The sequence below is a fragment of the Talpa occidentalis genome, unplaced genomic scaffold, assembly GCF_014898055.3.
Source record: "Talpa occidentalis isolate TD23 unplaced genomic scaffold, MPIMG_talOcc4v2.1 talOcc4.17, whole genome shotgun sequence".
NCBI lineage: Eukaryota > Metazoa > Chordata > Mammalia > Eulipotyphla > Talpidae > Talpa > Talpa occidentalis.
Window position 1 is genome coordinate 33780450 of NW_023601754.1, and position 14890 is coordinate 33795339.

The 14890-nt window shown below is 38.1% G+C and overlaps 1 protein-coding gene across 4 annotated transcripts in view; it reads left to right on the plus strand.

Moving 5' to 3' along the window:
* CDH8 (cadherin 8) overlaps positions 1-14890 on the plus strand; it is a 376083-nt gene that overhangs the window by 168157 nt on the left and 193036 nt on the right. For 3 of the 4 annotated variants that reach the window (XM_054697070.1, XM_054697072.1, XM_054697073.1), the window contains exon 4: positions 9104-9223. The exons of the other annotated variant lie outside the window; for it this stretch is intronic. In XM_054697070.1, coding sequence (XP_054553045.1) covers positions 9104-9223 — 120 coding nt within the window. The remainder of the gene's footprint in view (positions 1-9103; positions 9224-14890) is intronic. 4 annotated transcript variants of the gene reach the window in all.

Genomic DNA, 14890 nt, shown 5'->3' on the forward strand with positions numbered 1-14890 from the left:
TAGTTTCCTATAATAAAGCGGAACCATATGAAAATATTGCTAAAATAAACCTTGAACACTTTTGAGACAGAAACTCTGACTCTGCTGCACATTCTAGTGTCTTCCACATTCAACCCAGAGCTGGGCACACAGCGCAGGCCATGCAAATAGCCTTTGTGTACATGGTGAGTGAATTCATACTAGAGGATAGAATGCATGATGCCTCCACCCACAGCACGCTGACAGGTTGTAGAAGGCAGCTGCAGTGCCATTGGTAGCACAATTTTGCAAGGTCAAGTTGGAAATAGCTGCCAGTCTAAAAGCATAAATGATGCCAGTTTACTTTTTAAGTATTTATAGAATTTCTTTCCATAGGTAACATATTAGCAAAGGTTTGATTGCTGGGAAGAGGCAGCCTCAGAAAAGAAAATATACTTTTTCCCTGCTCTATTTTAACAGAGTGGTTCCTATTCTGAAAGGGTGTATTTATGCACATAGAACTGTAAAACAGACAGCTTATTAGTTTTCACAACCAGGCCTCCAATCGTCCTCATTATCCGTTTGCAAAAGCAGTGGGTAGGCCACCATCCTGCCATTGTTTGTGAGTGATGCAGAAGGTACTTTCCTCCTGTGCATAGTAAACATGGCTGAGATTTTACAGTTACACATTTTCATACAATATTTTCCATTTCTCTCAGCCAGTGCACAATACAGATGTTCGCTGGAATGATGCATGGTGAAGAGGAGACATCTGTGTGCTCAAATGCATTTTCTGAAGTGTATAATTGTTCCAAAAAGTTTTCAGGCTCATTTTAAAAACACAGTGTTAAGAGTGTATGGATGTTTCGTTGAGTCACAAAACTGTTTATACCTCTGAATGTTCCAGAATAAAATATGGAAGCTGAATTTTATTTCCCCGCTTTATGTCCCAAATCATAGAGCCAGAGAAATGACAGGATACATTTTGGTGCTGTCCATTTGCCTGACTGCAGTTAGGAATCTGTCCCTGATCCCATAATATATTCAATTTGGAGAATTTGGCAGCGACATCTCACTACAGGCTGAGTTGGCACACGAGGAGAACACCCAGTAAGCCTCAGTTAGGACTTTTAAAAGAAGATGGAAAGGGAAGTGATCGTTAAGGATTTTATTATGTGGTATATGTCTTAAAAGAGAGGTTTCTGATGTGGAATGACAGCTACACACTGCCTCTGTTTCCTATTTCAATTGGCTTTATAAATGGCCCAACAGAAGACATTTTTGGTCGTTGATTATCATCCTGACCTAACTTTCTTACATCACCCAAAGTCATTCAGAGCAGAAGTTCCTGGATGGAATTGGAATCCTCTCTTTCTGCTTAAAGAGTTAGATTGGGCAGTTCACTTTTATTTCCCCTAGAACTTGCTTGGAGAGAGATTCCCCTAACACAGGGTTAAAAAAATTGTCATTTTTGGTGATCCATGTTTAATCCTCCTCATCCGGCAAAGACCCCCTAAGCACCCCTTGAAGGTTTGGATATATGGCATGCGTCTTCTATAATTAAATAGCAAAACCGAAAAAGCGCTGGTAGAATTTAGGCCAACTTTCCTACTGGGGGAATTTACTTGATACCCTTCAGGAGAAATGACTGTTGAAGACTATGGTATCAGAGAGAAGTGAAGAAAAATGCATTGGTTATCCCCATTTATTCCTCAGTGTTTTCCTTAAGCACACTAGGTCTGTGCTAGGTTGTAACTGGGGGTGAGGGTAGGGGTGGTGGAGGAGGAGAAACCACAACTAACAAACAAGCAAAACGCTTCTAGAAACACATGCCAGTCACCTCCAAGTGTATCCCAGTGTATCATCACATAAAACTAAAAAAGAATGGATTTGATGTGACATATATAAAGCATCCCAGCCAGGTACTCCAGTTTCTAGTAAGTGATAATTTAAATGTCAGCATGGTATGCAAGTCTGATGAAATTGTTGCTCTGCTATTTATCAACAACCTAATACCATTGTCATGGCAACATCTGTGCCCCATGACATCCTGTGTTGTGTAGTCCTGGGGGAAATAATAAGGAGGATGCGGGAAAGTGGGTTAAAGGTTTCCTTTTGAAATAATGAAGACAGTTGCATCATTGCTATGACCCGACAGGCCTGTGTTCTTTAGAATGTGTGAATGTTTAAATAAGACATTTCAGATGATAATGCCAGACACCTCCCTTGGATAGTAAGTGCTGAACTTGAATCAGAGTGGCTAGAAGGTCAAGTCAGAAATTTGAAGGGGAGAGCAGGAGGCTAGGAAGGCACACCTTTTTGAATTTCAGCTTTTGATAGGTTCTGCTGCTTTATTTCCCACTTGCTTTTGTAATGCTTATCCTCTGAAATGTATTACAAATGACTCTTTGCAAATGGGGTTTGTGTTCTTCTCATCATAAGAGTTTTAGCTTTTCCAATGTGTGCATTTTCACGCTGCACCAAACCTTTGTTTTCCTGCTCAGGGTGTCAGCAACAGCATTTTTCTTTCTGAATAATGTGCAGAATTGGTGTGCTGACTTGCTCATGAAAAAGTATAGCCTTGCTAACAGATCTGCAATACCTAAACTCCAACATCTTACTTTCCCGAAGGCCTTTCATCTTAGTTTGTCAGCAAACTGGAACCTCTAACTTGACAGTGTACAATTTTTGATAGTTAATTTAGCTTGCAGTGTTTGCTGTCATTATGGGGGCTTGATGGGGGGTCCTGCTGCTAATGGGAGGGAACTTTCAGGTATAGCAGAGGCAAATGATACTGGGAGTCCTCTACTAATGAAAATCCAAGCGTCACATGGAAAATTTCACTTAACTAAGAAACTATATGCAGAGAATGGGTTTATTAAAAGCAGAAAGCAGAATTCACCTTGGAATTGATGTGTTCATACTTGATACTAGTGGGATGAATTGTGGTGACAGGGATCATTTCTGTTGACAACAGCTGGAAATACAACAGCTATATTATTATAATTAGGATCAGCATCAAGTTGGATTATAATAGGGTCTTTCTTGGAGAAATGGCAGAGTGTCAAGTTTATAGTCACTAGCTAAATGAGTCTCTTGTATCCCCGACAAAGGGACAAAAACAGTTCCAAATGAAAACACAAACAGAGAATCCTGTTGTTATATTTCCTGGGTATTACTCAGGGTCCTATTTATCACACACCAACACTTGCTGCTTTGAAGAGACATTATCCTGCAAGGTTTACACTTTTCAATTTGCCTCCGTGGTCTGCATTCTGCATGCATTTCCATGGAGAAGCCTATACCGCAGCTTGACTAGAAATCTTTTCTGCTGCAAGATTAACCTCAAAGCATCCATTTTTCCCCCTCTGGGTAATCACTTGACAAATGCATCCACAAAACCTCCACACACATCCATTCCAGTGTACAGGTGCATCAACAGTCTTGAATCACTATTAGGAGAAATATCATCGTTGACGGAAAATAGTGCTGTCTTTTCATTTCCAGATGTCTAAAGTTGAAGGATGCGGATATCCTGGGAAGTCAGATATCAGGCAGAAATATCCTGGAAGAGGATGTGGGTAAAGGCTTGTCTTAGCGCTATTGTAATCCCGTACCCAGCAGTTCATTTTGGCAAATGTGGCATTTGCATGGGCTTGGAGATATGGTATTCATTTGAAAGCCATCGATTCAAATAACATTGAGCAGCTTGTACTAACAATGTGCCCAGTTCCTGGCCTTGTGCTTCTTACATCAAAACACATTTTATTTTTGAAGCCAGCACAGTTTTATACCAGAGAGGAAATGGACATGAGATGGATTGGATAGAAGAATGTGAGATTGTGCTTGTGTGTTTTCTTTTGTGATTTATTACTTTATTCAGGACATGGCTATTTTGTAACATGGATTGTCTTTTATGTCGCCCCCCAATTTAAGGAAATATGCTATGACTTTAACCATTAGGCAAAACTGTACTAAATTATAAATTGCAGCATCCACCTCTATTCACCATTGTAAAGCTAGTTTATTAATTTTTTTGAAGATTGATTTATTTATACAAGAACTGGGATACAGGTCAGATATGTAAGAGGGTGAGAGGATTCATCAGAGACAGAGTGGGGAGCAGAACAGGAAGATCTACTGAAATACACTGCCAAGGGGAGCAGTGGGAAGACAGGAGAGGTCTGCCGCACCATGTGGGTATCTCCCTGGCTGGCCAGGATCAAACCCACACTGCAGAGTCTATGGACAGCTTCACAGCACTGCGCTCAACCTCCTGCACCACCAGGGAGGCCCAAAGCTCGTTTATTATTTAGTCTCTCATGTACATACACATAATGACCATATAATAATGGTGACAGCTCTCAGATATAGCACCTCAATAATTCTTCTGTATTATTTGCGTAAATTAATTGTCTCAGCATCCTAGGATGTAGCATTTGTTATCACCTTTCTTTTACAAATTAAGAAAGTGAAGTTTAGAAAAGTTTTGTTACTTGGCCAAAGACACAAAACTAGTAAAAGTTGGGAATGGAATGTAAATAAATTGTTCTGGTTCAAGAGAGTTGGGCTCCAAATTTATCTTCTCAGGCACTTTTCTATTTTATCTTAATTTATTTCATTTCAACCTCACAAAAACTTTGGGGTTCATAGATAAAAAATGTTTGTCTTTGCATGTGAAAACGCTGAATCACACAAAGCACGTAAATGATGGGACTCTGTCCTTACTCCTGTTTCAGTGTTGGCAATATGATGAAGTACCTCTCATACTAAGGTGACAGCAAGTTATAGTAATCAGTAAAAATAGACATAATCATCATCGGTTTTGTAACAGTAAATTGCCATGGAAAAATCCCCAACTTCCATTTAGCAAGAAATCATCACTATGATTCTTAATGCTGTGTGATAGATTCAGAAAATGCTTCACTTGGCCTTCCCCAATGTCCTAGGGGTTAAGTCTCAGCCCTGTCACCACTAAGGCCTGACTTTGATCCCCGGCCAGGGAGTTACCCACATGGTGCAGCAGACCTCTCCTGTCTCACCTGCTGTTGCCCTCAGCAGTGTATTTCAGTAGAGCCGCCTGTTCTGCTCCCCACTCTGTCTCTGGTGAATCCTCTCATCACTATTGCTCCCCCCTCCCCCACACCTCTGGCCTACACCTCAGTTCTTCTATGCAAAAAAATTAAAAAATAAAAATGCTTTGCTTTATAAACAAATTTGAAAATATTAGAAATTAATGCTTATATGGAGAAGATTGAATTTGAAAAATTCCATTGTCCTCATGAGGTTTCTGAACTATGGCCTGAGATGATTTTGTTTTTTAATTTTTTAAAGATTTATTTATGCATACAAGAGCTGGGGTACAGGCCATAAATGTGGGGAGTGAGAGGATTCACCAGAAAGTAGGGAACATAATAGGCAGACTAACTGAAATATACTGCTGAGAGGAGCAACAGGCGAGATTGGAGAGGTCTGCTTCACCATGTGGATTGCACTCTGGCCGGCCAGGGATTGAACTCGTGCTGCAGAGGCTGCAGATTGCTTTATAGTGCAGTGCTTAACCCCTTGTGCCACCTTGGAGGCCCCTGAGAAGATTTTATAGAATACTCCAGCACCATCCCCATTTGCCATCCCAGAGGAGTGAAAGGGACCCTAGGAATCTAAATATTTTTCAAAGTTCAATTCTTATATGTAGACAGAGCTGGTACTCAAAAGCCTAGCATGTGTTTATTTCTGACTCCTACATATATTATTTTGTTTACCCCTCACAATAAGTTGAATATAAATTGTAATTGAAATGTGGAGCTAAGACAGGTTAAATGATTTGCCCAAAGGGAGGACTAAATGTTTCAGAGTAGGTTAGAAATATTCCATCTGCAAAATTATAACCCACCCTGCTTAACCCAAACACACCCACCCTGCACATACTTATAGGAGGTCTTATCATTGTTCAGAATCTGTTTAGATTTTTTTTCTTGATCAAGGCATTTCTTAATTTGAGTTGCTCACTGGAAGATAATTTTGGTGATGATGGGAATTTTGGATTGTTTGTTCACATTTCTTAGATTCAGTGCTGAGGAAGTGACTAGAATTCAATGCTCATTAACATAATGCTGAGGGACTTTCCTGGGGGCTCTCAGCTGGAATAGACACTGAGGAAATCAGGCCAGGTCTTTATACCCAGCACAGCCCAGTTATCAGGTGTGGGACACCCTCTGAGAATAGAGCCTGGCCGTGGACCAGCAGCCCTCTTCAGTGACTCTCAGTCCTGAGCTGTCAATAAGCAACACCCCTAGCAGTTGGGGGTCAATGTTCCAAACCCACAGGGCATGGGAGTGATATGAGCACCATATAAGAGTCCTGTGTCTGCTAAAAGAAGGTAGATATTTTGCAATATGGTCACTATGCAGGAAAATGTAACAATAATATTTGTCGAGTGGTGATGGTCCTCTAAAATTGGAATTTCTACTCAGAATGATGACTCAGAAGTTCTACAAAATCTACCCTGAATGTCGGCTAGAAAAAAAAAAAAATGCACTGAATGTCAGATGTGCAGATACTGGGAACAAAATAAAAAAAAGAAATTAAGACTGACTTTCTCAAATAACTTATTATCTAGCTAGTGAAAATGAGCACAGGAAAGTACAATATTTGTAGTTATTTGAATATTGTGTGGGATGGCGAAGAATTGGATTAAAAATCTTCCATGTGAGAGGAAGATAGTGAGATAAATGTGCCCCAAAAATTTTTAAGAGGGGTGATAACAAGAAAAGTTGTATGTCAAACCTAAGGTTGGAGAGACAAGCTGAGAACAAAACAGGGGGTGTCTGAATGATGAGCTAAAAGTGTTGGCTTTACCTTATAGGAAACAGAAAAGATATTTCCATTAGAGACCAGAGTGGGTCTATCTGGTCTACTATCCTGAGTTTTCTCTTTTTTAGTCCTCTCAGATTTATGAGAGGCAGAGAAATAGATGCGGAGATCAGACTAATGCTGAATTTACTGTAGTAATCCAGTTAAGAAGTGATAAGTAGAAATATTGGCTAATGACAATACAAATGGCTATCAATCTTAAATTTCTAGTTTTGAAATTGAAACTTAGCTCATGCTAAGTTTATCTCAGATAAGAAATTGAGCTTGTAAACTGAGTGAGGGGTATACATGACCTATTTTTGCAACTCTTTTCTGTAAAGTTAGTTCAAAAAGTTCAAGAAAAAAGAATCAAAAAGAAAACAATAGAAGAGTCTTGGAAAGAACTGACAGTGTTCAGAGCTGAACAAGACTTTTTTTTCTTTTTTGCTTTGTTTTGTTGTCTTCTGGGTTTACCTTGATTTTTTTTTTTAGAAGAGAAGCCTTTCTCCATTATGAAGTAACACATTATCAGGAAACTACAGTCAAGACCTAAACTCAGCATTATTGCTTTTAAAAAAAAAAAAAAGATTTATTTTTAGTTATAGAAGAACTAGGGTACAGGCCAGAGGTGGTGATTGGGGGTGAGAGGATTCACCAGAGACAGAGTGAGGAGCAGAACAGGCAGATCTACTGAAATACAAGGCTGAGGGGAGCAGCGGGCAAACAGGAGAGGTCTGCTGTGCCATGTGGGTCAGTTCCCTGGCCAGGGATCAAACTCATGCCACAGTGGCTGGCAATAGCTTGATAGTGCTGAGACTTCAGCCCCTGCACCACCAGGGAAGTCCCTCAGTATTATGTTAATGAGCATTCAATTCTAGTCACTTCCTTGGCACTGAAATAACAAGTGTGAACAAACAGTCCAAAATTCCCATCATCCCCAAAATTACCTTCCAGTGGGTGATTCAAATGAAGAAATGCCTTCATTGCGAAAACAAATCTAAACAGGTTCTGAAAAACAGCAGGACCCCTGTATGTATGTGTGGGGTGGGTGTGTTTGGGTCAAACAGGGTGTCCAACACTTACTGGCTGAAAAAGACATGACCCACAAAGAACATGGTCCTTGTTATGACAACACAGTTCTCTGAATTCTCTCCAGTTTAAGCATTTCCCAGAATTTCTCATGCTATTTTGCCTTGACTTATGCTGGATTTACTGCTTAGAATCCTTCCCTGCCCTTCTTTTCCTGGTTAAACTCTACCTTTGTCTATAATTTCACTCAAATGTTTCCTGTCTCAGAGAGCTTTCCCTGTTTGCTGGGCTAAGTAAGGGATCCAAACTTGCACTATTGCATGCAGCTAAATTTCTATGAGTATTTTTCTGATCTTACATCTTACTCCCACCATCAAGCTATATCAGTGCCTAACTGGTGGGGTTGGTGTTGTAACATACACCTGATGATGGGTGTGATCCTGTCCCTCTAAATCATGATGTTTTAAACCAATGTTACCTCCAGAAAAAAGAAAATGAAACAAATAAAATGAGAAGAGTGATTTAAAAAAAACTGGAAGCTTCTGGAGTATAGATTATGTCTCTCTCCATGTATATGTAGCTCATATCAGGCGAGCTGTCTGTGTTCAATTGCTGAATGAATAAGTGAATTAAAAAATGGAAAATTAATCTGAATAAAAAAAGGTTTTGATTCTGTTATCCATAAAACCTAATTACCTAAACATGCTGATTAATCGGTGGTCCCAATCTAATTTCATATTCTGTGAAATTCAATTAGGTGAGATAAAATATTCCTTTGATATTTCCAGATAGTTTTCCTCAGCAGCCAGTTTTTTCCAGGTACATTCAGTTATGCTTTTTATAAGACTTAAATGCTACCTGTTACATCATATTATTCACCTTATGTTTCACATTCCTTTGATATGTTTCCTTTGCATTTTTCTCCCAGTCCATGTGAATCTGATAGCTATCTTTAACATGAAAATGACAAAGGAATCTTAAATAATACAGATTCTAAAAGGCCCCTCTTTCTATAGCACTATAACTAGCAGTACTCTTAAAAGATTTGGATATTGTTGAAACCCATGACAGAGTAGTTTATCTCCATATTTTTAAAAAGATTTCTCTTCCTCTTTATTCCCACACATGGGTTTCTATATGATATGCTTGGCAAAATTTAGCCCTTGGCAAAGAATAATGTGTTAATGATTTTCTCTCTCTCTCTCTCTTTTTCTCTCTCTCTTTCTCTCTCTCTTTCTCTCTCCCCCTCCCCTTTTATTTTTAGGTACGTCTGTCACTAATGTAACAGCTACTGATGCTGATGACCCAGTTTATGGAAACAGTGCAAAGTTGGTTTATAGTATCTTGGAAGGGCAACCTTATTTTTCCATTGAACCTGAAACAGGTTTGTGGCCTAAATTTTGAATTCTTTTTACCGTGTTATGGCTTCAGGGAAACACTTTTCTTGGGATTTGGATTATGACATGTTATAGTTAAATACTTCACTGCCTATATCAATAATATTTAAACGTGTTGTTCCTGTGCAATGTAAGGTACATGAAAAGCCAAACAATCATTTTGAGACTGATTAAAACAAATGGCAGATCCTTTGTCGAATATCACCTATTTAACAGATGGCCTGGCACCGGATTCCATCTTGGGGGAAAAGTGTACTTACATGTCAGCCAGACTTAAATATCAGATTTAGGAATAAATTCAGCTACTTATTGACTGTGTGATGCTTGGCAAGCAATATTTATAAATCTTTCTAAGTTTCAATTCCCACATCTATGAAGTGGGTATGGAACCTACCTCAGTGTTAGGATGAAGAACAGATGAAGCAATAAATACCACACACTCGGTGCATGGTACGTGATGGTGATGCCCCTAAAATGGATATTGTTACATTTGGTATTAACATTCTCATTTGTGAAATAGGGTACTGGTCTCTATCCACTAGAGCTCTTTATTATTATTATTGCCAATATTAAACCCAGTCAATATCCTGAGTCTAGTAGTAGATTTTAGAAACCACAAAGTAATTAAAAAAACCTTTAAAAATTAATTTGAAAAAACGCTTCATAAAAACATAGTTTTTGGAATGAAGATATATATTTTTTGTCTGATTTTAATGATCTATTAATAGAAGAAAGTCATTTTGTCAGAGATTTTATAATCCTCTGAGATTTTTTGTTAACACATTTAAAAAATTTTATAAAAAAGGTCTTTCCTATGTATTGCTCTTCTGTATCTGGTGGTGGTATCTGCAAATTTTCCAAAGAGAAAATTTGATACATGGGCATATACACATATAGATATCATTTCTTTGATTCATGAGTTTTCAGCATTATTGAGATAAATTTCCATGTCTTACCATTAAGTCAATTATTAATTAAATTAAAAATTTAAAGCTTCTCCTTGCTGTTTTTTAATTCAAAGAGTAAAATCTTCATGCATTTAAAAGTGAGTAAAAGTACATTTATACATAAATAGGTCATGGCTTAAAATTGAATTTAGATTTGGAAACAGGAAAGAACTCTTTTAAAATACATTAATTAGAGGTATAATTACATATTCTTCCTCAGCGAATTAGGAAGTCTGTCATCAGCTTCATCTCATTTGGGATCCTTGATGATGCTAAGACAGTGACAGGGGAGGTAGCCAGCTCCAGATTTTGAGGGAGCAAAAAATATTGGAGATGTCCTAGTACTTAGCCAAGGTCACCCTGACAGAGTTGGGGCTGATATCTACCCCTGGCAGATATCTTTGAAGTTCACTTTCATAGACTATGATTATGATGCAAGGACATCTATAAAACCAAAATATGTTGATTGCTTTGGTGGAATTACATAGATTTTCCTTTCCTTCTCGCCTGTTTGTTTACTTGGATCTTTTTGCTCACCATTCCCAATGTAATATAGATATTGATCCAGAAAATATCCTTTCGACATTCATTGTGGGTCAGGCACTGAATTAAATATGAAGAGAAAAATTCATAAAGGGTAATCTCAGTCTGCAAGTATTTCATAATCCATTTAGAAGGCAGATCTTTTTCAACATAAATACAAGGAAACAAGGTGATGCCCTTTAAATAATTTGTATCTTCAGAATAAATCACCGTGAGGTGTAGCTAATGAAAGACCCCAACTAGGTCAGAGGATTTGGGCAATTTTAAGTCTCGTTGACGTACTGCCATTTGCTTAATTTAATGTTGCCAATGATATTTAATATTTACATTTTTGCCAGGTATAATGAGTCCCTCTCTCTCAGCATGTCCTCATTTTGGCTTTTTCATTGCCATTTGACAGATACAAAATTATTTGCTTTATATTTTAGAAAGTTTATTCTGGTATTATTGTGAAAAAATGAAATGGTGATAAATAAACTTAGAGAATATAGAGAGTAGTTGCTTAATAAACATTGGTTGAGGGAAATTGAGGTTTTTAACGAGGGTAGACATAATACAGAAAGAAATAGAGGCTAAAATCAATAATCGGCAAAGCAGAAGTCTAAGAACTCCAGTTGAATCATAAATATGTATGGGTGAAATGTAAACATTTTTGTGTCAGTGCCTACATAATTACACTTGAGTGTGTTCAAATGAAAATGGAGTGTTAGTTGTTCCCATAGAATCTAAATGTGACTGTATTTCTGAGACTTATTCTATCTAAACATTTTTTGGTACCGGAATGAATGTATTTGTGTGTGTGTGGTCGAGGAGGGTGTAAGTGCTTTGCAGAAACAGATTAATATTTTGTATTTTAAAAATATAGGAAAAGATACACAAAGCCTCATGAGTACTTGGTTCTTTTGATTTTGCTAGCAAATGGAAAACAAAGATCATCTCCTGTCACCAAAAGATGTATCAGTTGGGTTCTCTGGACAATAGACGCTAAGAGTTAGGAGAGTGAGGTTAATGACAGTGAGAGATAAAAGAAACACTTTGTCAGTTCTTACAACCATAACAAAATTCCAGAAGCTGGGTGGCTTATAAGAAATATATTTATTTCTCACAGTTCTGAGGACTGGAAGTCTGAGAGGTAGTCTCAGCACTGTCAGGTTTGAGTGAGGGTCCTCTTCTGGCTACAGATAATTGATTCCTATCCTCACAGGGTAGAGTGAGCAACCTTGCTCTTTGGTATTTTTTCTTTCCTTTTTAAAATATGGTCACTACTACTATTTATAAGGGTTTTACCTTCACGATCTAATTACATCTCAACCCCCCCACCTCCAAATACTATCATATTGGGAATTAGAGTTCAACATGATTGTTCTTTGATGGGGTGTGGAGTATGACCCAACTATTCAGTCCATACCAGGCATGAAGGAGGATTAAGCAGGGAAACCCTCCATGCCATAATGCAGACCTGATACCAGTTCAGGAGCCGAGCAGAGGAGGCAAGATAAGGTCATGCAGATTTGACAGCGTCTTTGCCAAACCCACACAGGTGTCTGAGCAAAGATTTATTTTCAAAGGAGTCTCATGTTGCACACATGGCCAAACTTTAATGCAATCCAGCATGTCCAGTTTTTGACGCGGATATTTCTAGGAAGAGAAGGACCTCAGCTTGGCTCCTAAAGGCCATTCTGAGGATGCTTCAGCTGAAGGTGCCAGCTAACTGCACTCTTAGACAAGTTCTTTTTTGAAGAAAAACCCAAGAAGTGGGGCTTCATGGCTTCCACTACACATCCTAAAAACCAAAGAGAAAATACTTTGCCCTATCAAATTGGTGAATGTGATATTTCAACCAGTAATATATGGGGATCAGCCCATGCTTGGTGATTTACCCAGGCCAACACTGACAGGAGTGTTTACAAAATCACTCATTGAAAAAAATTTGAAAGCTATGTGTTAAAGTATTACAAATGTCTACTAATTTTCACTCGGGAATTCAAATTCTATTACAGCAAAATCGTGAAAATTTCAAGGATGAGCAGAGATGATATGCTTCTGACAAATTGGTTCTCTAAGTGTTTGGTCTGTCCTTGACTTCAGGAAGTAATGCAGCCTTGTTGAATCAGAACATGTAGGCTGAATAAAAAATACTTATTAGTACTGATGCAAGATCATCCCCCACATTTTTTAAGTACCCAAATTATATTTCAGGGATTTTTTTTTTGCAAGATGATTTCTGTTTCATTTTTCTTTTGTTAAAGACTTTATTATTATTATTTTCTAGGTCCATTTGGTTTATAGTAAAATTGGCGGGAAGGTACAGAGATAGCACATATATTTCTTCCCTGCCTCACACACATAGCCTCCTCCCTTATCAACATTACTCAACAGAATGAAGCTTTTTTTTTTTTTAAAGATTTATTTATTTGTACAAGCACTGGGTACAGTCAGAAGCACAGGAGGGTGAGAGAATTCACCAGAGCCAGAGTGGGGAGCAGAACAGGCAGAAGGACCTAAGTACACTGCTGAGGGGAGCAGCGGGTGGCAGGAGAGGTCTGCACACTGTGTGGAACCCTCCTTTGGAGGCCGCGGAGCAGCTGGGGATCGAACCAGCGCTGCAGAGGTTGCGGGCAGCTTTGCAACCCAGCGCTCAACCGCTGCACCACCAGGAGGCCCGAAGCACTTTTTTTTTAAATCAAGGATGAAACAACATCAGCACTCAATAACCACCCTAAATTACCCCAGTTAGGGTTTTCATTCTTGGTGGTGTGCATTATATAGCTTTAGACACATGGATATGACATTTATACATCACTATCATAGGGAATATTTTCACTGCCCTAAAAATCCTTTGTACTCTGATATTGATTTCTTCCTTTCATCAGACTCTGACAGCCACTGATATTTTAGCCGTTTCCATAGTTTTTGCTTTTTCCACAGCATCATACAATGCAATCATAGATATGTTGGCTTCTCAAATTACCTTCTTCACTTAGTAATTTATATGCATTCCATGCGTTTTCACACCTTGACACCTCAGTTCTTTTAAGTGCTAAATAATATTCCATTGTCTGGATAACCACAATTTATGTTTACTTACTGAGGAACATCATACTCACTTCAAAGTCCTGGGAATTACGAATGAAGCTGCTATAAACAGTCAATGTGCAGGTTTTTTCATGGACGTATTTTTCAAATCCTTTTGGGTAAATACCAGGGAGCATGATTGTTGAATTGTATGATTAGAATATATTTAGTGTTGTAACAGATGACCTCACTATCTTCCAAAGTGGCTGTACTATTTTTCATTCCCATCAACAATGAGTGAGAATTCCTATTGCTCCACCTTCTTACCAGTATTTGTTGTGGTCAGTATTTCAGATTTTGCTTTCTTTAAAAAATAATTCAGTGACATCCTGTTTTTAAGCTTTCATTTCCTTGATAACATATGAAGTGGAATATCTTTGTATATGCTTATTTCCCAACTGTGCATCTTCTTTGGAGAGATGTCTGTTAAAGTTTGTTTTTTTATTTTTTTTTTTAATTTTTTACATCATTGTTCATTTTTAAACAATATTTGCTTCCCTCCACCCCCTCGGTGTAGTCCTCATAGAGTTTCCTTCACCAATGCACCGGTGCACCATCACCTCAGTCCCCTGTGCTCCTCCCTCCCTCCCTCTGATCCCTCTCCCTCCTCCTCCCCTGCAGGATGTCTCTGATTTATAATTGTCAACAATTATATTTTTTTTATAATTGTTGTTTTATAATTATATTTTTTATAATTTTTTATATATTTTTATAATTTATAATATAAAAAAATTATATTTTTTATAATTGTCAACAATTGTCAAACAATTTATAATTGTTTTTGCTTTGTTGTGTTTTGTACTGTTATTGTTTTTTTACACTGATGTCTTATTTGGTTCCCCTATATCCCTGCTATAAGTGAAACATGTGATATTTTTCTTTTTCCTTCTGCCTTATTTCACTAAGCGTAATTCCTTCTAGCTCTATCCATGTTGCTGTGAATGGCGTGAGTTTATCTTTTTTGATTGCTAAATAATTTTTGTTAAGGTTTTTTTTTAAAAGATTTTTTTTATTTATACATACAAGAGCTGGGGTACAGGCCAGAGGTGTGGGGGAGGGGTGAGAGGATTCACCAGAGACAGAGTGGAG